Raw genomic sequence first — 21732 nt, forward strand, 5'->3', positions numbered from 1 at the left:
AGAGTAAGTTTGCCAGTATTTTGCTTTCAATGTAGTTGAGTATAAGCTTCCAATTGAACTTGCGCGATAAGAAACAATGTTGAGGATGTTTGTGGTTCTTGTGGCTTTCTGCCTTGGCGTCGCTTTTGCCACGAATAGTCAAAGTAAGTAACTGGTATTTTTCGTTATTGTTTGTTCACAAAAATCACGCATAATTAATTTACAACCTGTAAGATTGGAATCGGAGTTTGTCATGTTTTCAATGCAGTGAGGTGGTGTCGAAATGGAGAAGATATATTTTGAATTATCTTAGTCAGAATTTCATTCTTTCGTTGGCGATTATAAAAATCAAAATAAGGCATCAAGTTTATTAGATGGTTTTACCAGTACCAAGGTTTTACCAGTAACAAGGCGCAGCCAAAGTTTTTATCACCAAATTTAATTTTTTCGAAGCCGGAATCGAAGTCTAAAATTTTATTGAATTCGGAGTAAATATGTATCTCTCCCTATCTGTCTATAGCAGTGTTTCCCAACCCGAGTCCGCGGTCTCAAATGAGTCCGCGGAGCGTTTGAATGAGTCCGCAACGAGCCAGAAATTCATTGCGGCCGCAAACGTTTTTGCGAAACTCAACTATCAGCCTAGTTACGATTTACGTTAGAATTTACATAAAACATAAAAAGCAAGTTTATTCACATAACATTGAGTCAATAATTACTGGTTACTGAGTAGAGCTGGGCATATATTCCAATATTCAACTATTAGAATAGCAATTTACTACTCGAAAACTTGGTAACAGGTGACGCGATAGGTCACTTGCGCGTCGAATAATCAAACGATGCGATTTCACAACTCACTTGCGGATTTCCGACGAAAACACGAGTCTGCAAACGCGTCGATAGATAACCCAAGTGGTGCTTCTCGCGAGTTCGAACAACGAGAAATATTAATTATTAATATTAATAAATAATAATTTTTTTTGGTAGGTGTCAATGGTGGCAAGCCCAATTTTCTAATTTGAAAAGCGGCAATACAAAATACTAAAAATAAAACGGAGAACACCGTAAGTTTTGTTTTATGATGATCCTCGACCGATTGAAAACGCTTTTTTAGACATTGCAAATCGCAAAATTTCGGGTGCAACCGTAATATACGTACGTACCAGGGCATTTCCCTTAGGATTCTTTGCTTTACCGCCTTCACATTGGTACGTACAGTATTGCCGTTGGATGTTGTACGAACAGCTCAGATTTGTCGAATTCACAAACATAAAAATCAATACAAAGTATAATCCGGCACTCTATCACGCAATTTTTTGTCCACGAATTGTCATTGATACTTTCTGAGTAGTATTGCTTTTATTTTGTCAACACAATCGCAGAATAAAATGATCACAATTAAATTAATAATAAAGCAAGGCGATGAATATGTATTTTTGATTTACTAATATACTTTAAATATTCTTTCAAGTACTAAATAAAGTTGTACTTTCTGGAAATTTATAGCAGATAGTAGGATTTTTTCTAACGGCCATAACGAATTTGCAAGATCACATATAAAATATGTATCAAAACTAAATATAATAGGATAGGATTTCACATGTTTATCCCCGGGGAGAGGAAAGCCGATAAGACGGAACAATCATATAGCAAACCACGGCCTATCTTCCGGTTACTAGTCCAGTCGGGCAATATATTTTCACATGTTATGTTCGCTGATTGCCGTGGCTTTTTAATTAAAGAAGTAATGCTTCATCTTATCGTAAGCCGACGCAACCGCGAGTTACCATGAACTAACTGTTAGTAACGTCATATGCTTAGATGATAAATTGGGGATTGGAAATTCGCACGCACGAGATTAAACCAAATTAAAAACAAGTTTCGCGGGCCGCACACCATTGGCCCTGACGTAGGTCACTAGTTCACTGGAGTGCCAAACGCTACTGAAATTTAATATTATATCTAGGATTGCGTGGTAGAATTAAAGCAGTTCATGTCAGTAAGATCAGGAAAACAGCCATGCGGTAATGAATTTCACATGCTATCAGACTCATTTCTTAGATTCAAATAAATAGTACTCACGTAGTGTGTGTACCAGGATAGGCCAAGATTTTGTACCGATTTTCCTTATTTTAGTTCTGTTATGAGTTATGAGAATAAATAACTCCATGAAGTAGGTGAGGCTAATAATGCGCGATAATGCTCTCTACCCTGGAAACGTAGTGAAACTAGAAAGATGGCAAAATGCTTTGTTAACAACAAATGAGGCATCGGGGCTGTTTTCGCTAACTTGTACATTTAGTGTTCTAAGATTGAGTCATGTTGTCCATAATTTGCATTTATACAGAAGCAAGGGAAATGACAAATCCTATACAGCTGAACAAAAATGTCCATATAACTAGTTTTCTCGCGTATTTTAAATTTTGAAAGTGATCTGAATTTTTCGTTTTCAATGCAAAGCCTGCTTTATTGAAAGAATTACTTGTCACTAATGCCGCATCTGTCGTAGTTCATCGAAAATCTATAAAAGTCTTGCTGATCTACATCGTATGATAAACGTACCAAATTTACAAATTTTCAGTTATGCATGCCAGATTTCTTTCCAGCCTGTAATGTTAGTTGAAGCTAACCATTCATTGCCCGCATTGGTAGAGTAAGGTTGCCGGTATTTTGCTTTCAATTTATCTAGTTGAGTATAAGCTTCCATTTGAACTTGCGCGCTAAGAAACAATGTTGAGGATGTTTGTGGCTCTTGTGGCCTTCTCCCTTGGCGTTGCTTTTGCCACGAATAGTCAAAGTAAGTAACTGATATTTTTCGTTATTGTTTGTTCACAAAAATCACGCATAATTAATTTACAACCTGTAAGATTGGAATCGGAGTTTGTCATGTTTTCAATGCAGTGAGGTGGGGTCGAAATGAAGAAGATATATTTTGAATTATCTTAGTCAGAATTTCATTCTTTCGTTGGCGATTATAAAAATCAAAATAAGGCATCAAGTTTATTAAGTGGTTTTACCAGTAACAAAGCGCAGCCAAAGTTTTTATTTTAATTTAATCAAATTGAATTTTTTCGAAGCCGGAATCGAAGTCTAAAATTTTACGACTGAATTCGGAGTAAATATGTTTCTCTCCCTATCTGTCTATAGCAATGCTTGAAAATTACCAAAAACTAAGTGAGATGAATTATGTATGCGTTTGTTAAAAATTACGAATTCGGTAACAAAATAATTATTCATTACTTAGGTCTGTATGTTACTGCAATTTAATTTTTACATTTGACTGTTTTACACAGGTGGAGTTTGTGTCATCAAACTAGTTAAAGGCAAACTGGTGTCAGTGGGTGATTGTCAGGTATGAAATTAAATTTAATTATTTGGGTGGTGGTCTGTGCGCAGTCCATGTTAGTATCTTAGAAAGACGCTCTTCGTTTTTTTTTTTGAGGCATAAGCGTGTCCAGCAGACAATTTTCTTGTTTGACGGAGTAAACTTACTGTCTTGCTGACAGACTTAATACGAATGCGCAATTTCATATATCTCGGTTGGTTTGTTTGGCTAAGGGATTGATCATAAGTATCAGTGAATCGCTCATGATTAGTGCACGTAATTGAGCAAAATTCTATTGAAAAAGGCGTACAAGTTTATGTCTCAAATAACGCAAAATTGCCTTCCAAGAAAATGTTGTAAGAATGGTTTTTGGTTTTACGGGTATATATATATTTTTTCCCACTGGAAATACCTATGCTTTAAGAATCAGTGAGGTAGTGGACCTGGGTACCGCGCTGGGTACTCAGAAGGTGCGGAAGCGAACGTATTCCTCCCGATGCGCCGGGTCAAATTCTTCGTACGTAATGTTCACATATTTAAGACGTTTTCCATAACATGTTTCATTTTTTGGTTCAGAAAAACGACGGATCTGGTAAGTACCATTTTGCAACGTTAATGCCTATGGCACCATACGGGTGCCACAAAAATATCATGCTATATTTTTATGAATCTCACTCCATATAAAGTCAACGCTTCAACCTTTTGCCAAAGTAATACATCTATCCTGAACCAACACGAATTCCACTTCATATTCTTACTTTAACAATTTGCGCCTGATAGGCATAGATTTATTCTGGGATCAATCCTATTTTGGTTATTATTGAATTGCTCGCGCTTGTCAAAGTCGTGTGGTTATCTGAAGTGTTTTATAGATGAATTATTTCAAAACTTTCAGTTATTTGAACTTGAAGAAATTATAACATATTAAATGCACATTGCAATAATTTCACTGGACTATTCTGAATTACCAATGCCTCGTACTGAAGTTTGAGTCGAATTTAATGGATGGTTCCCCGAGCATCGATTGCCTTGTTCAATTCCTTAACAATAACCAATCAGAAATGAGTCAACAATGACGTAACAATCACTACTCGTTAAGCCGCTAAGACACTTCTTTCGCTCAGACAGATATTAATTTATTCTTCCTGCACACTATATTTCTATAACTGGCGATATATCGTTTGTTTCGTTTAGAGATTGCCAGATTGATGAAGCGGGATCTGAAAATGAAGCAAAAAGGTTAGAACCGTTATGGTTGAAGTAATTTCAAACCTCAGTACGAGGTAATGTTCAGTCGAATACTTCAGGATATAGTTTTATTGGATTTTTTTAAGTCGAAGGATGTTTATCGCGGCTGTTCAATAGTTAAATTAATGAAATTGCAAACAGAGACAAGACAAAATGAAATTTAGGATTTTCATATTTATCGCGGGAGAAAACATATGATATGGTGAACCACGGCCTCTCACCCGGTTGTCAGTCCATGTCGGGTATAGTTTTAAAAACTTTCACTGGTCCGCGGTTCCCTTCCAAAGATTGTTAACACTCCGTGCTCCTTCGCTCTTCTACTTTAAAACAAATATTTTTTACAAGTAATATTCATTCATTTCATTTGCCATGTTTAAGAACTAAACGGCAACAAACGAAAGTAAAATAATAATTGTACTACAGTTTATGAAACTTTGAGTTGGGTTGTGCGAGATTAACTCCCTATTTGTCCTTAATGCCAGTGGATCCGTATGCATATACTGCAAGGATGCTGTAGCAGGAGTAAACAATAAATACCCTATTAAAGAATCCTGCTGCACACTAACACAGATGTAATGTTTCGTCCGACCAAAGTCAGACTTCCCCAGACAAACAGTTTACAACTGTAACACATATGCGTTGGTGTGCTGCAGGATTCTTTAGTTGAAGAAGTTTGAGAAACCCTGGGCTATGAGATGTATTCAACGTTCCCCTCCCGCAGGCATGTAATGTAGCAATCAATATTCATTTATTTACAAACATTATATTTATTCCACCTATTTAGGAAGATGTGACATTCTTTATAAGTCAAAATGTTTCCATGCGATCGTATATCCAACCCACAACGCCAACTTTGAAGATGCTCAGGCTGCTTGCAAAAAGCACAAATGGAAACTGGGCAACGTTTATGACGTCATGAATTACCTTCTGCTGCAAGACTTCTTTGTTACCATGATACCCGCTGACCAGTCACTGATCAACGTATGGACTGGAATGACGTACACGGTGTGCTAATTAATTCTTTGTGTGTTCAAATTGATATAAATGAGATGTTTCCTTATCTTTATTGGGTACTCACGTAGTATGTGAACCAAGATGTCGGTCACCGGAACGTAGTATGTGCACCAGGTTAGGGTTGGCCATAATTTCAGGTACAAATACTACGAGAGTCAATTGGCTAATCCCCGAACTCGTAATAGAACTAAAATAAGAAAAATTGGAATAAAATTATGGTCTAACCCTAACCTGGTACACATACTATGTTCAGGTGTTCGCCAACCTGGTTCGCATACCTCATTGGGTGCTCCTGAAGTATGCGCACCAAGATGTCGAATAACCTGAACCCTAAACTGGTACACAACCTGAGTTCAGGTTGGGCGCCATCTTTGGGCGCATACTTCAGTACATTTTGTAATGCTGATTAATCACGACTGTGGCTATATATAAGTGGAACCCTATCGATTTTTTTGCGAGAAAACGATTTCTCGCAAAACAATTTTTTCAAAGCTGTTTAATTTATTCCTACAGAACGGCAACCTTAGACTGACATCTGGCAAGGAGGCAACTTTCCCAGAACAATTATGGAAACCTTATTCCAATACACAGTGGACAAATGTTGTCTTCGCTGTCCGAAAAGTTCGAAAAAAGAACACTCGAGATATTTTCAATATTGCACCAGACTGGGAGTATAACGGCGTTCTTTGTGAAGATTAAGTCAATAAAGCCAGTTGTTTTTCATGGGACAGTTAAGATTCTGTCTTAAATTTCTGTCTTTGTTTCAAGTCTTACAATGTATTTTGCAGTTATATCTTTTTTCGTAGAAGTTAAATTTGAGTGTAAAGAAAACTTAGAGATATGTTTTCTATTTCACCGAACTACATTATTCTGTTGATTTCCAACCTTCTGCGTTGAATTCCTTCGTTCGCTTATTTTAGGACTCTTTAGTTCTTTTTACCCACTATGTATGAAAGCACTTTATTTGATTAATTTTTCTAATTTTCGTCTTGAACGCTTGGGGCGAATTGCGTTGTTCCACTTTGGCTGCTGATTTTCAATTAATATCTGCCACCCTGAGGGTTTTCATTACCGAACTTGGCTAATTCGTCGTCGCATGTTTCCGTAACTTGGAGTTACTTTGTATCAACATATCGATTCACTTTTTTTAAGTTGCACAACTAATGGTGTTGTACGCTGACTGAGAAAATTTCCCTATTTTAGTTCTATTACGAGTTCGGGGTCTGTCAGTGCTAGCCAACTGTTTACCAATATGGAGGTATGTAATTTTGTTCGCCTATTTTACATCAAGTTGTGTAAAGGGACTGAAATCTATGGACAGGGGGTATATTCACTTCATCAACACAGACAGTCCCCGAACTCGTAATAGAACTAAAATATAGAACATCGAAATAAAATTATGGCCTAACCTTAACCCGGTACACATACTACGGGAGTACCCAAATTCCGCCCATTTTTAGAAGGTTATGGATTCAAAAAAGTGCAAGGTAGAAAATATCATTCTCTGATTTGTATACTGCTATGCCTGTCTAATATCTGCATACTGTATTTATTAATGCACTCGGTATATATATTGGTATTTATTTAAACCAAGTAATTAATTCTGGGATGGGAAGTAAGATTACTCACAAAATATCCCTAGTGCCTTGCATAATAGTTAAAATTGAAAAGCAATTTAACTAAAAAAAACGCTGATACTCTGATACAAAATCTCAATTAACTTCCGAAATTACTGCTCAGCGATTACCTAAGTGAAATCGGGATTATTTTTTAAAGCTTTTATGATATCTATGTAACCTTCAATATTGCAATAATGAAAAACGTTAAAACATTGACAAAGCAAAAGCCAAGGCAAAAGGTTGAGCCACAAGAACTGTGAAACAGGAGCAACCATCTATATAAGAATATAAATGACAAGCATACTTTTGTGAAAGGAGAGTAGACGTTCATAACCAAAATAAAATCGATCAATGGATTGTTAAACACGTGTAGTTTTCAATAAAACGAAAGCTTTCAGACTATACTGTGACTCGAACGTACAATATACTCGTACATTGACAAAGCAAACGCCAGGAAGGGGGTTGAGTCACAAAAACTCTAAAATGAGGGAAGCCTATAATAGCGTACATACGGAGTAAACACTAAAAGAAACATTCGGGGTGAATGAAATGAAGGCGCGGAAAACCAATACTGGTTATCGAGCACCCCTGAGTAAGCCTAACGGCCCAACTGATTATCCCCCTGTCCATAGGTTTCAGTCCCTTTACACAACTTGATGTGAAGTAGGCGAACAAAATTAGTTATCTCCATATTGGTAAACATACTTTTGGAGCGTCTTTGTTTTGCGAGAGAGTTATACATAGCCAAGAAATTCGTGAATTTGACTCTCATGAATATAATAGTGTCAGCTAATCGTAGAAATCTGATTGAGCCAAATAAAGTGAGCTAAAATGCAATACAGATGTCAAAAAATGTGCCTGGGCGACGCTAGATAAGCGAAATAATGATCCACTGTATGATGAAGGTACGGAACCTTCTGGTTTGGCATTGCCCAATTTATTAGGCTTCCCGCTGCTTGTCAGCAGGGAACCTATTGTATTCCTGTGTTTTATTATTATTATTTATTTATTATTATTATTATTTATTTATTTATTTTTATTATTTTTTTTTCAAATTGGTCCTACAAACTTGAAATTCATCTCAAATGTGCAGAAGTTCTCAGCTAGCAATAAAATGCAAATTTTATGCATGACTGACCACGCTTTCACGCTCCAGTGAGCAAAACGCGTCTTCAGTTTTTTTGCGATTTCTCGAAATTGATACATGCTATTGGGTTGAATTTCATAACAATGATTAATGGACATGTTCCGGATACGATATGTCAAGGATACGCATGAGTGACCTCGGCGATACTCTCCAGTGAGCAATATAGGATTTTACATTTTCATCTTCTTCTCGAGAACGACACTACTTAGAGACTTGAAATTTAAATCACATGCAGATAATAAGTCCCCCATCATAAATGTTGAAGCTGCACGCAGCTCTAGTTACACTTGGTTTTGTTTATTTTGGCCAAGTGGTACAAATTCGCCAATTATTAGAAGTTTATGGATTCAAAAATGCGCGCGGAAGAAAATACCGTTCTCTGATTTGTAGAAACTGCTATGCCTGTCTAATATCTGCACATTGTATTTATTAATGCACTCGGTATATATATATTATTCATTTAAAACAAGTAATTATTCTGGGACAAAACATGTAATAATACTACCAAAATATTCCAAGTTTCCTGGCTAATAGTCAAAAATAAAAATGCAAATAATAGCAATTTAACTGAAAAAGCCGATATTTTGATGTAAAACCTTAATAAACATCTCAAATTACCGTTTAGAGTTCACCTTACTGCAATCAGAGCATAGAATTAGAATTATTGACAAAGCAAAGGCCAGGCGAAGGGTCGAATAAAAAACTGTAAAATAAGAGAAAGCATATAATATAATACAACTACAACTGCTAAACGAGAATATCGGTCAGAGACCGAAGACTTATCGATCCAAAGGGGGATTGGGATCCCCCAAAACAGCGCTCTTACTCCATAGTGACACCTTGTGTCCCATCACTAATTATACGACATGATTCGCCCAAAATCAATATGCTTTTGGTCCGAGTTATGATGAATGCACATGCAAAATCTGGAGCAGATTCAATCTCGCTTTCGTGAGATATCGCGTGCATCTAACAGACAGACAAATACCTATCAACATACTTACCGATTAAAATCGATAAGTAATAACTAGTGAATACCAAAAAGAAACAAGTATACTTGGAGTATGCCTTCATAAATTGAAAAAAAATCAAGGCGATAGATGGCTATACAAATTGACTACGGAAAATTACTGTATTCTGCATTGTGAAACTTGCATAAGAAATTAGTTAACAAAAGAGAGTCCATCCATAGAATATAGATAAATGAGAAGTCACTAACCATAGAATTATCGCGCGGGAGAGAAATGATTTTGGACTTATCATATTATTTCTACAGCCGGTATGTACAGCTTTTATGAAACGTGCTTTTTATGAGAGTGATATCTTTCATACTATGTGACTCGAACGTTTAATATACATTGACAAAGCAAAGGGTTGAGTCAAAAAACTGTAAAATAAGGAACATATAATAGTATACATAACTAGTGAATACCAAAAGGAAATAAGTATACTTGGAGAACAGGCCTTCATAAAATGAATGAAATCAGGGCGATAGATTGGTATACGAATTAACCAAGGTTACTACTATATTTTGCATCTTAAAAGTTTGCATAGGAAATTAGTTAACAAAAGAAGTGTCCAATCATAAATTAGTAAGAGCTCGCTAAGTATACAAATATTACCTTTTGGGAAAAGGAGAGCCAGAGATAAAAGTATTGTATTGTGGATTACAGTCTTCGTCGTGTTATGACTTTCTAAAGGCTAACCAATTTATCGTTCAGACATACGGACTTCGACGTATTTCACATCCTTGAAAAAACAGGTTGACCAGAGAAACAGAACCCAAGTCATTTTCATAGGAGAATTTAAGAAATTTATGGGAAATGTTTTTTTTGAGTTACATGCAGATTAGTAAATAACATGTTTGTCGAATATCTAACGATTCGTTCAAATTTAAAATCAAAAACTGAACATGAGCATTTTCTAAAAGTACAATTATCGATTCACAAATATAAACATTTATTTTTTATTTGGAATGAAGTTGTTCCCGAATTCGTCGTCACATAAAATTTTGGGTCGATAGAATGATACATTGAAGCCGGTATTCGCATTCTGTTCTAGTACGGAGCACGTAAATTTTTAATTTTAGAAGAAATCTGAAATCTGTGACATGTCGCGGAGAATTTTTAATGTTTTAAGTCGTCTATAGTAGTATAACACCGCGTAAGTTTTATCAAAAAATCTTGATTTATTTTTTATTTGGAATGAAGTTGTTCCCGAATTGTTCTTCAAATAACAGCGTCGTCAATTGATGCCTTTATGAATCAGTTTGAATTGGGCTTTTCTTTAAATCAGTGATTCTCAAATTGCGGGGCCCCCCACAAGGGGCGTGGCAATTTTCAGGGGAGGCGTGAAGCTAATTAGAAATAAAATTATTTGTTAGATTCGATCTCGCCCGCTTATTTTGTATATTTACATTTTTTTATTTCAGAGATTTTCGTTCCATTCACGTATTTTTACATGATTTTGGAATAAAACATACTTTCGCCATACTATTCGTTATTTGTAACATTTTGTTAGCTACTTTTTTGAAGTGGAGGCTTGACAAATCCTAAAAAAGGGAGCGCGGCCTAAAAAGTTCGAAAACCACTGCTTCAATTATATTTCGCAGCCGACCAACAAAAACAGTATAGTTAAATCAAGTTTATTGCATAGAAGAGTATGCTACTGTCGATCCACGGACAATTGGACAGTGAAAGTCCGAGTTAGCGTGTGCTGCTCCATATTTTTCTTCAATTATAGTCCACGTTCGACTAATATTACGATTAGTTAGTTGGGTTAAGTAGGATAGATAGGATTTACATATTTATCCCGGGAGAGAGGAAAGCCGACAAGACGGCTTAACCATATGGCGAGCCACGGCCTCTCGTCCGGTTACCATTCCACGTAGGGTATGGGATAAGTTGGTTATTTGTTTTCGGAAGCATGGACTTGATGGCGGAGGAAGCCGTAACCGACCAGCGGTTACGTGAACCACGAGGAGTCCAGCAATCCTCTCGCACATAACTATCCCAGCATGGGATTCGAACCTGCGAACCCACGCAGAGTAATCAGAGGTGCGGTGGTGAGCGTATTCCTAACGCTTAGCACGAGGAGACACATCGCTGCGCCCATAGTTAACAGAATATGTAACAGTTGATCAAAAAGACAAGTGGACAGCGTAAGTTTTCTTTGAATACTCACTTTAATTATTGTTCGCAGTCGACCAATAGTACGATTTGTTAGAATTTGAGTAAATATTAACCATAGAGCAGTGGTTCCCTAACCACGGGCCAATTAAGGGGAGCGTAACTATTAGATAAGCCCGCCGAACTTGAGTAAAACAGTTTAAACACTTTGTGTTTTCACCTTTTTGCGTTCTATATCGTCATTTGTTTCGTATATATATATATACATATAGCTATTTACACGAGGCCGTGTATGCCAGACGAGCAAGTAACTCGACTAGTCACTGTCAGTTGCAAATTCCGTGCAGTTGAAAGTCGTTATTGTTTTTATTTTTGGCCCTGGGTCATTCGACTTTGGGAACCACTGCCAAAGAGTAACAGAAAAGTTGGACAATTATTTACATATTATGCACAAGTTTGAGCTTGATTAATCCAAAGTTCAGTTCATTTTTTTTCACAGATGGCACCGTGTAATAAAGTAAAGGGTGAAGGATTGAAAATTCCTTGATCGCGCGATTGTGGAGATTTATTGACCTTAACAGCAGCTCCTGTGTACGAAGCATCGGACAGCGGATTTCCAGGCATCCACTCATTTTTTAGTCGATCTACAGCTTGGCCAGATGATAACCGAAGGTGATTATTCTGTTAAATATATTACGCATTTTGCATTGTTTGTGCGTAATAAAATTCTCGTATAGCAACATCTTCAAGATAAAATATTTACTTATGCAAGTCACCACGGACCAGTAGCGTATCTACGTAAAATGGCGCCCATGACAAAGTTTGAAAATGCCCCTTGATCGGCAATACCTTACGACTGCTGTTGGATTGGGCTACGTTATTCTTTAAGTAAAAATACGAGTTTCACTTATTTCCAATTTGAAATTATTTTATTGATACAGTTTGATTAAAACTTTAAAGTTTAAACCCTTTTGCGCTCCAATCCAAACGGCGCCCATGGCACAAGACATGGTTGCCATACCCTAGATACGCCACTGCCATTGACCTCATAATAAAGACTATTTATTTAGTATAGTGTTTAAAGCATGCACAATAGTCACACCAATAAGTACCATTCATCATTGAATATTCACTGGTATTTTACATCATTGAGCATGTCCGACCAGAATATTATCATTTTAAAGGTAATTTGGCGATGTTGCCGTTCCCGGGTTACTTCGTGAACGCCACCAGTTTAATCAATTTACGCAATATTGAAAGCACTTGAAATAGCGAGATAATCAAGTTACACTATCAATTAAATACTGTATACATATCTATTATTATATCTCCTTCTAGGTTTTGTAGTTCAAGATTTGGTTTAAACATATCGCATGAAAAAATATTTCACTTACTTTATAGACGAGACCAGTCCAAACAGAGACGGGCCATGTCCACTCACTAGGAACCTTTGAGCGTAAAAAATCCGTCAACTGTTTGTATTGTTCGAGGTTATAAATATTGGCCAGATGACCCCCACACTGAGATTTAGCATCGTCGTACGTGACGCCGCCATTTCTGTGCACAATGATGTAATAATTCGAATCGTAAATGAATTCACAGAATCCTGAAAATGACAATATTTAGAATTATCGGAGTTCAGAATCAGATGCTCTCTAAGTGAATAAATATACAAGAACAATAAAGGGTACTCCTTTATGTGAACCAAGATGGCGGACACCGGAAGGCCATTTTACGGGTTGGGCCATAGTTTTATTGAAATTTACCTTATTTTAGTTCTATTACGAGTTCGGGGACTAGCCAAGTGACTCCCGTAGCATTTGTACCTAAAATTATGGCCTAAACCTAACCTGGTACACATTCTACGTTGCGGTGTCCGCCATCTTGGTACGCATACTTCAGGAGCGCCCAATAAATTGCGGTGTAGGGTGTATCGTTCATATCTAGTCGCGGTCGTCACCGTCCTGATTCATACATTGTCAGTCACATAAAATCATGGGTCGATAGAATAATACATTGAAGCTGGTATTCGCATTCTGTTCTAGTACGGAGCACGTAAATTTTCAATTTTTTCGCTGTGGATTTTTCTCAGAAATCTGTGAAATGTCGCCGAGAATTTTTAATGTTTTAAGTCGTCTATAGTAGTATAACACCGCGTAAGATTTATCAAAAAAAAACTTAATCTTTGGCTTATATCTAGTCAAGGGTCGCTCAATTTTAAGCCATACAATCCCTGGTTCTAATGCAACCGGTAACATTAAAATTGCTCGATGGATAAATCTAATGGAAAACATAAATATCGACAATCTTCGTAAAACAACTTAGCGCTAGTTTGCCACATTGATGTTAGGTTTGTTTGAAATCTTCTTCGTGAATTATTGCTCTAAAATACCCGGATTGCGGGGGAAGTATTAACTTATTGCTACCCCAAATCAACTAGATTTATTGTTCAAGTCCATATTGTCCATATAAGTGTGTATTTGTGGTAATATAAGACGACGCAAGATTTATCAACAAAATGTTGTCTTTTGGCCAAGTCAAAGGGAAATGTATTATAATAGCCTCTCTGCCTCTGTGTTTGTCTGTTATTCGACCCGCCTATCTGTCTAAATAATGAAATTACTTGGTTCAGTTGTGACATCTTGGGTTGTCGCCTTTGCCTCGGTAAAATCTGTAGTCGCAACATCACTAGTAGTTACCTGTTGTTCGTCAGTCATGACCTCGGACTCTACAAAAATAGGTTTGTTTTATTTATTTATCTGTTTCTTTGTTTCATGTATTAAATGTAAAGTAAAATGGTATTCGTGTAAATCCAGATACGGTTAGTAGGCATTTTTTGACGGGGGCACATGAATGTATTTCTACAGTACGACGAAAACTTCCGTTTTGTAATGCCAAAAACTACTGACATATTTATTTTAATTATCAAATATAACTGTCAGGTCTAGTACAAAGAAAAATACCATTCTGCAATGCTCAATAATCCTGAAATAATTACTTATATTGTCAAAAATAACTGTCAAGTGTCTCTCTATTTCTGTTGTCTACTGAATTAAAAAATGAAATTACCTGGTTCAGTTGTGGCATCCTGAGTTGTAGCCGCTGCCGTAGTCGAATCTGTAGTCGCAACAGCGCTAGTAGTTTTCTCTAGCACGTCAGTCTCTGTAAAAGAATTATGTTTTATATGTTTATCAAACCCTTGTTTCCTGTATTAGGTGTAAAGTAAAATGGTATTTGTGTAAATTCATATACGGTTAGTGACCATTTTTTGATGGTGGTATATAAATGATGCCTTACAGCGCTAGTAGTTTTCTCTAGCACGACAGTCTCTGTAAAAGAATTATGTTTTATATGTTTATCAAACCCTTGTTTTCTATATTAGATGTAAAGTAATCGTGGTATTTGTATAAATTCATGTTGCCAACCTAGTGAGCTGATGTTTACTTTTGCATGACAAGATATAAATGTACCCTTATGTTACATAAAAAAATATCATTTTGTAACGCCAGAAAACTGAAATATTTATTTATATTATCATGAAATACTTTTTAGAACTGCAGTCGGGGACATGAGCATATTTATTCAACTTAGCACAGATTTGAAAATCGAAGTTGCAAACGGTACATCTTCGGTAGGAAAAAATTTGCCATTTCAGAAAAGCATATCTTTTAAGGGTGCTCCCGAAGTATGTGCACCAGGATGGCGCACAACCTGAACATAATATGTGTACCAGGTTAATGTTCAGGTTGTGCGCCATCTTGGTGCACATATTTCCGGAGCGCCCTTTTTAGTACGAACCAACCCGTAATCAAGAGTCGAAGAATGTTTTGGATTAGTTTAGAATTGGAGTCGCGTGTAACTCTTCTACAGCTCTACAACTGATTTAACGTAATCAAAAATTTTCAGTATTCGTCACCTGTGCTCTGATCTTTCAATGGTGGCGTGGACTCAAATGTAGATGGCGCTATAGAGGTAACGGATCTGGTGTCAAATTCAGTAGTTACGTCATCCATTGTGTAGTTAATGGCGTCATCAGTGGTTGGCAAAGCAACATTTTTCTTGCTAGTGTCGATGACGTCATCAGTTGTGGGAGTTATGTCGGAATTGGTGATTTCGGTTGAGTGAATTTGACCGTTAACATTAATCTGAGTTGAGATGGTGATTTCGGCATCTGGATTTTTCAACAAAACTGATTCAAGTTTTTTCGTCAGTTTGTCTCTCAGCTCTGAAATAAGAAGATAAGACTCGACATTGAACATTTTAGTGAAAGACTCTCAAGACTCTCAGCTCCTTAACAGTGGCAGCTTGTCCAAAGCTTTGTTCAGAGAGATGATACGCAGACACCTCATATACTAAGAGTGCTTCCGCATATGAAATTCAAATTCTGGTGGTGACACCGAGGAACCGTTTTTGCCTAAGGTTTCGCGCAGGTCGCGTCTGCAACCGTTCACACAGTACTGTGGAGTCGGGGTTTAACATGTTTTCACTGACGCCAGAGTCGTATATTCAAATACCCCGGACTCGGAGTCTAAATTTCTCGTCGGAGTCGAAATTTCAAACTTTCAATGGTCATAAAATAAATCAAAACAGCATACTAAGATATCCTACTAAGCAATAATTTCCTTTCTTCAACAAGTTATTGAAGAAGGGGGGTATATACGGCGTTATCAAACATTGGATTTTGATCGGAGTCAAAATTGATTAAAACCCGGAGTCTATTTTTCTCAAACCGGAATCGATCGTAAATTTTTTCACAGCACTGGTTTACACAGACGAAACTCGAAAATTTCACTTCGTTTTTGGATGGCGGTACACGTGAGTAACCGCGTGACGTCGGCAGTTATTTTTTTCAATCTATGCTAGCTCTAGAAATGTTGAAAAGGCGACAAACGCTGGTCTCTCGTTCATTTGAAGCAGAATATGTAAATGACATTGGCATGGTAAATACAACTCTCTAACACGACGTTCAAATTGTAAAATCGAGCCAAGATTTAACAGTTCTGGTCCGCCCTAACTAATAATTAAATTGACCCATTCGCTTTAGTTGAGCCACGTTTAATTCCCAGAGAGAAAATTTGTCGTTTATGGGAAAGAATTTTGGTTTGTATTTGCTAAGTATTACTACTATTTTTTAGTTGTTCATTATTACTTGAATACTTATTCATACGCGCATTTTGAACTACTTGAACTGTAAAAAAGCCGATGCGCAACTTGCGCACTCCCATTTATAAAATTGATCAATTTGGCAGTGGCAATCATGATAAATTTATTAATATGGTGTGGCAAGTAATTTTTATTTATTTATTTTTTATTAACAACCAGTATGTAATTTTTCATGTTCCCTTTACTCAATAACTTCTATATGGTTGTGTGTGTGGGTGCATGTGAGCGTGTGTGAAATATTTCAATTATTTTAGGTGAGTGAACACGTACCACATCTTCTTGGCAAAACCTTCCATCTTATATACATTCTGTACGTTTTAAACCTTATCTAAGGTTTTGTTCGCTCTCCTGATTTCATAATCAGTTTTTATTTATTTATTTTTACCATTCATTTTATTGTTTTGCTGATTATGGAGTCGAAATAAACTTATACTTATATACTAACACTAGCTGAGGACCCATTAAAGATTGTTATGCATAGTGAGAGAGGAATAAAGAGTTCCAAAATGGGCGAAAGATTTACCAAAACAAGGTCGGGAGCCACTGATTTATTGTTACTCCCTTAGTGTGTACCAGGTTAGGGTTAGGCCATAATTTTATTCCGATTTTTTTTAATTTAGTTCTATTACGAGTTCGGAGACTGTCTGATGCCAAGGGAATGTTTCAGTCCCTTTAAACAACTTGATATAAAATAAGCGAACAAAATTAGTTACCTCCATATTGGTACACATACTTCCGGAGCGACGATATATTATAACCATCAATCCAGTTACTATGCCATATTCTCTCAGATTTTCACATTAACCAGTTACTCACCTTCCTCACTTGACGCCTGTTGAATGAAATAAAAACAAAATTTAGTTTTTGGAAAGGGTTAACAATAAAATGATCACGCGTTCGGGACGTGACTCACCGTAATTATCGCTTGCTCGTCACAGGACTCACTGACTGACTCAGATCCGAGATGAATGTTCATGGAGATATCGACTGTGAAATATAATTGAAACTTTTAATCATTAATGAACCGAAGTTAAATAAAGTATTTACTAGCGCGTGATGCTCCACCATAATTCTCTATGGTTTCAGTATCTCATGTCAGTGGATCATTTAACCAACTTCAGACATCTCACTGGACCACACAAAAAAAATAATTTTTCTATTTACATACCCAATTACAAAAATTATCACAATGTCAGATTTAACGCAGTGGGTGTTGACAAGAGTCACACTAAATGGCGGGCCCGGTTGTGGCCCGCGGGTCGCCTGTTGTACACCCCAGATTTATACCTACAGTAAACGAATTAGGCTTAAGCTTTTATGTGTGAATCGGTATGTTAATGGTGTATAACGCACCACCATTATTCTATTTGGCTTTCCAGTTTCTCTGTAAATCCTTTCCTACAGGCGTATAACACAACACCATAATTGTCTATGGTTTCACTATTTCTCGGCACTTCAGTGATCGCTCGTAACTGGAAAGATGAGTTTTTTTTACGTCTAAGTGAGTGCACGTAACATTGTTTTCAACACATTTACAACACAAAACTGTTGTAAAGATTTGCGTCAGATATAAATTAATTCTGATTTACCTGTGATACAACATTATCTAGAATTTACTAAGGATATGATGTCGCGAATATATCCTACAATACTTCCAACTTTGAGACACAAAAAATGAAGCTCTGAAGTGGTAAAAATTTGAACTCCGACTACATGGAATTCAATCTACGATGCTTTTAAAAAAAGCTCGAGTTCACATCCCTTGTTTTCTATAAAACGCCGTGTTGGAAAGATGCCCCTAAACCGCGAATAAATAGCGTTCCAAAATAGGCGAAGAAATTTAGGAAAAAGGTCGAGAGACACTGATTTATTGTTACTCCCGTAGTGTGTGTACCAGGTTAGGGTCAGGCCATAATTTTATTCCGGTTTTCCTTATTTTAGTCCTATAACGAGTTCCGGACTGTCTGTGTTAGCCAAGTTAATATACACCCTGCCCATAGGTTTTAGTCTCTTCACACACGGCTCATCTGAGGGTTAGATCGAGTCGATCACGGAGCTAAGATAATTAGTTAAGTACGAGTTATTTATATAATGTCGCTTCAAGTCTTTGATAAAACTCCTGTCAAGTCGATGTCTCTTACCTTCCCAACACTGATAAAAGTATTTCTCAATTCATATACCGTGTTTCCCCGAAAATAAGACAGTGTCTTATTTCAATTTTCTTTCGAAAAATAACACTGGGCTTATTTTCGGGGGATGTCTTATATTTCCATTTATCAAAAACAAAATTAGAAAGAGGAGAATTAGCGATATTTTCAAATAAACAAAATATGAAAATCGATATCCACTTACATATGAATGACATGTTTTCCTCTCTCACTTTATAATAACTATTTAAATCGTGTCGGAGAGATTCCTTGCTATCGACTAGGACTTGTTTGAAGGGAAGGCTTAAAATAAAATCATTTTAAAATTCAGGATAGGTCTTATCTTCGAGGAAACACGGAATCTTGCTTAAATTCAACGAAAATCAAAGAAACAAAATATAAAAAAAATTTCACCTGCAAATGCGCCTCCCAAGCAGACAAGCCAAATGAAGGTTGATGAAAACCATGTAGGCTTCGACGTATCCCAATCCTCGCTTCCAAAATACTAAAACAAGAAAATAAGGGCATGTACTATAACTAAAAGCATGAACTTTTTCCATTTTTGTTATAATTTTAGATTTTTATTATATTGCATGCACATGCAACGAATGCACATACAACCAAGCTTTGGCCGCATGCATACATGTGAGTCATCTGTGGCCCAACTGTTTTAACTGTTATTAATTCTAATACGTGATGCACATTATTTTGAGCAAAAACTCGGAATAGAAACCCGGAGGAAGTTGCATTACTCTTTCCAGCGGAAGGTCATTAAACCAATGACGCACCCAAATCAGATCTTTATAGATAATAATCTATGATCAAGATTGGTCCAGTGATTAACAGGTTCTTTATCATTGGTAAAAGTATAGAAGATACCAATTTCAAATCTTAAAATGCGATGCATTATTTGGCACAAAACTCGAAATAAGGAAATTGTTTTTCCTACGCACAGTGACACACCCTAAAGAGTCATTTTTTGTGTGCGATGTCGTCATCAAAATTTGCCACTGTATAGCGCTACGTGTCCATATATTTGAGCATAGCTCTCTTGTTTATTAAAATACAGTGAGAGATTTATTATTTTGTCCCCCAAATAAAATACTTTCACAAACGAATAAGCAACAGCAATAAAATTGTTTTGGTATGGACAGGAGGGATCGATACGACCATGCGGTCATCAAGGTCAGCTCCAACCATATGCGCTGATGCGGATAAGATTGACACCGAAATATGAAATTTTTATTCGCTCAAGATGTATCTTCCATAAAGTTTTTTTTTTAAATTTTCATCTTAAACGCTTGGAGCAGATTGCGTTGCTTCATTTTTGCCGCTAATTCCCTAGAAATTTCTGCTACCTTATAAGTCAGGGGTGTGCAACCTTGTATACAGGGAGGCCAGATAGAAATAACTTGGTGAAACCGCGGGCTGCAACTTTATTTAACATAGGCTTTCTAGTAGTTGCAGGTACAAAAAATTGGGTTAATGATCTCTTGGCATGCGTTGTTCGCTTTTGCCATTTGCACTTGCATTTATAATTTATCTTACTTCATTTAGCTCAATACGATTTCTCCGTCATCTGACACTATTATATTCACGGTAGTCAAATTCACGAATTTCTTGGCTATGTTCAACTCTCTTGCAAAAAATGACGCTTCGGAAGTGTCTGTACCAATATGGAGGTAACTTATTTTGTTTGCCTATTTTACATCAAGTTGTGTGAAGGGACTGAAGCTTATGGGCGGGGGCAGCGCCGGATTAACCATTGAACAATATAAGCACGTGCTTAGGGCACCAAGCAAAGAGAGGCACCACAGAAATTTTAGAGCAGAATTTTATATCGTTTATCGGTGTTTATTAAATATTACGAGTTCACCAGGCGACTCAAACTTCAAAATTTTCGCTTATTTTTCGTCTTCAAGTATCATATCGATCTTCTTTATTAAAAATAAACACTGAAACTTTTTTTAGGCAAGAAATGGGCCTATGAGTCGTTTTCTTAAATTGTTGTTGTTTTTTCTATAGTACTACTATAGTATTCTCCTTGTTGCTGCATTTTAGTTTTAAAAAAAATCTTTTCTTTTCAACAATTGAACCAATGAACTATTTACACTATGTGGCAGTTCCACGATCGCATTTCAACGATCTAGGGGTCAGCGAAGTCGGGAGTTTTTTGATAAGGTAGACCAGGGTGGTCCAAACCCTGTCATGCTGATACATTCCGTGCGGCTCACCGAACAATTTTCGCATATATTTGTACTTAATGGAGGAACGTTTTTGAGTTGTTTTAGCTATTCCAACTGGGATTGGGATCCCGAGATTCAAACCCTTAACGCTTTGTGCCTTTATTCTAGTAAAAACACTCCTCTGTTTTTAAGCGTCGGCCATGTGACAGTAGTGACGAAGCGCAGTGCCGACTTAACGCCGCGCAACCAACTTAGACGGACTTGGTTGGTATTTGGCGATGGCACTAAGCTTGCTCACGCTGCAAGTTTTTAAATTACTCAATATAACGATTCGTAATAAAATGAGTCACAAGTAGGGTTGCCACTTCTGGATACATTTTTTTCCGAATCGAATCTCGAATCAAAAATTTTCGAATCGAATCTTTCCAAATCTGATTCCATTAAGCTTTTTTTTTATTGCATGCGTATGTTTGCTCAAAGTCACAAAAAAGCTTAATGCTAGAAGAGAAAGACTTGAAAATGGAATAAGCTATATAGCAAGGATGATAAAGGTTTTTCAGTGAATAAGCCAGACTTATTTCCATCATAATAAAAAAGATGTAGGCCATAGATATCACCAATAAATGCATTGATGAAAAACTTGCTGTTGCAACTTCTCTGTGAGTCTTACAATACTGAGTTAATATTTTGTCATACCTGTATCAGGACTGAGGCAATTTGATGGAATACATATGAGAAAATAAGCAGGGAACAGTTGTACTGTTATGTCATAAACACAG

At 36.7% G+C, this 21732-nt stretch overlaps 2 protein-coding genes and 1 long non-coding RNA gene across 4 annotated transcripts; 1 reads left to right on the forward strand and 2 right to left on the reverse strand.

The window, feature by feature from the left end:
- Positions 1-7152, forward strand: LOC120341128 (uncharacterized). Of its 2 annotated transcripts, none has more exons than XM_078119958.1 (6): positions 1-143; positions 3270-3328; positions 3878-3893; positions 4496-4540; positions 5334-5554; positions 6077-7152. In XM_078119958.1, the coding sequence occupies exons 1-6, from the start codon at positions 77-79 to the stop codon at positions 6260-6262; spliced, it is 594 nt and encodes a 197-aa protein (XP_077976084.1). In that variant the 5' UTR covers positions 1-76; the 3' UTR covers positions 6263-7152. The 2 variants fall into 2 exon arrangements, with proteins under 2 accessions (XP_077976084.1, XP_077976083.1); XM_078119957.1 differs by lacking the exon at positions 1-143 and adding an exon at positions 2586-2773.
- Positions 4335-5408, reverse strand: LOC120341129 (uncharacterized). The gene is made up of 3 exons (XR_005569380.2): positions 5326-5408; positions 4771-4866; positions 4335-4521 (listed from the first exon to the last, which is right to left on the reverse strand). It is a non-coding gene; the product is annotated as an uncharacterized LOC120341129 (long non-coding RNA).
- Positions 7153-14401: 7249 nt separating the features above from the next.
- Positions 14402-17596, reverse strand: LOC144432030 (uncharacterized). Its single transcript, XM_078120039.1, has 5 exons — positions 17534-17596; positions 17437-17452; positions 15374-15682; positions 14527-14619; positions 14402-14442 (listed from the first exon to the last, which is right to left on the reverse strand). Exons 1-5 carry the CDS (start codon positions 17594-17596, stop codon positions 14402-14404), a joined length of 522 nt encoding a protein of 173 aa, XP_077976165.1.
- Between the last annotated feature and the right edge of the window lie 4136 nt (positions 17597-21732).

This window comes from Styela clava, chromosome 14 (assembly GCF_964204865.1).
Source record: "Styela clava chromosome 14, kaStyClav1.hap1.2, whole genome shotgun sequence".
Taxonomy (NCBI): Eukaryota; Metazoa; Chordata; class Ascidiacea; order Stolidobranchia; family Styelidae; genus Styela; species Styela clava.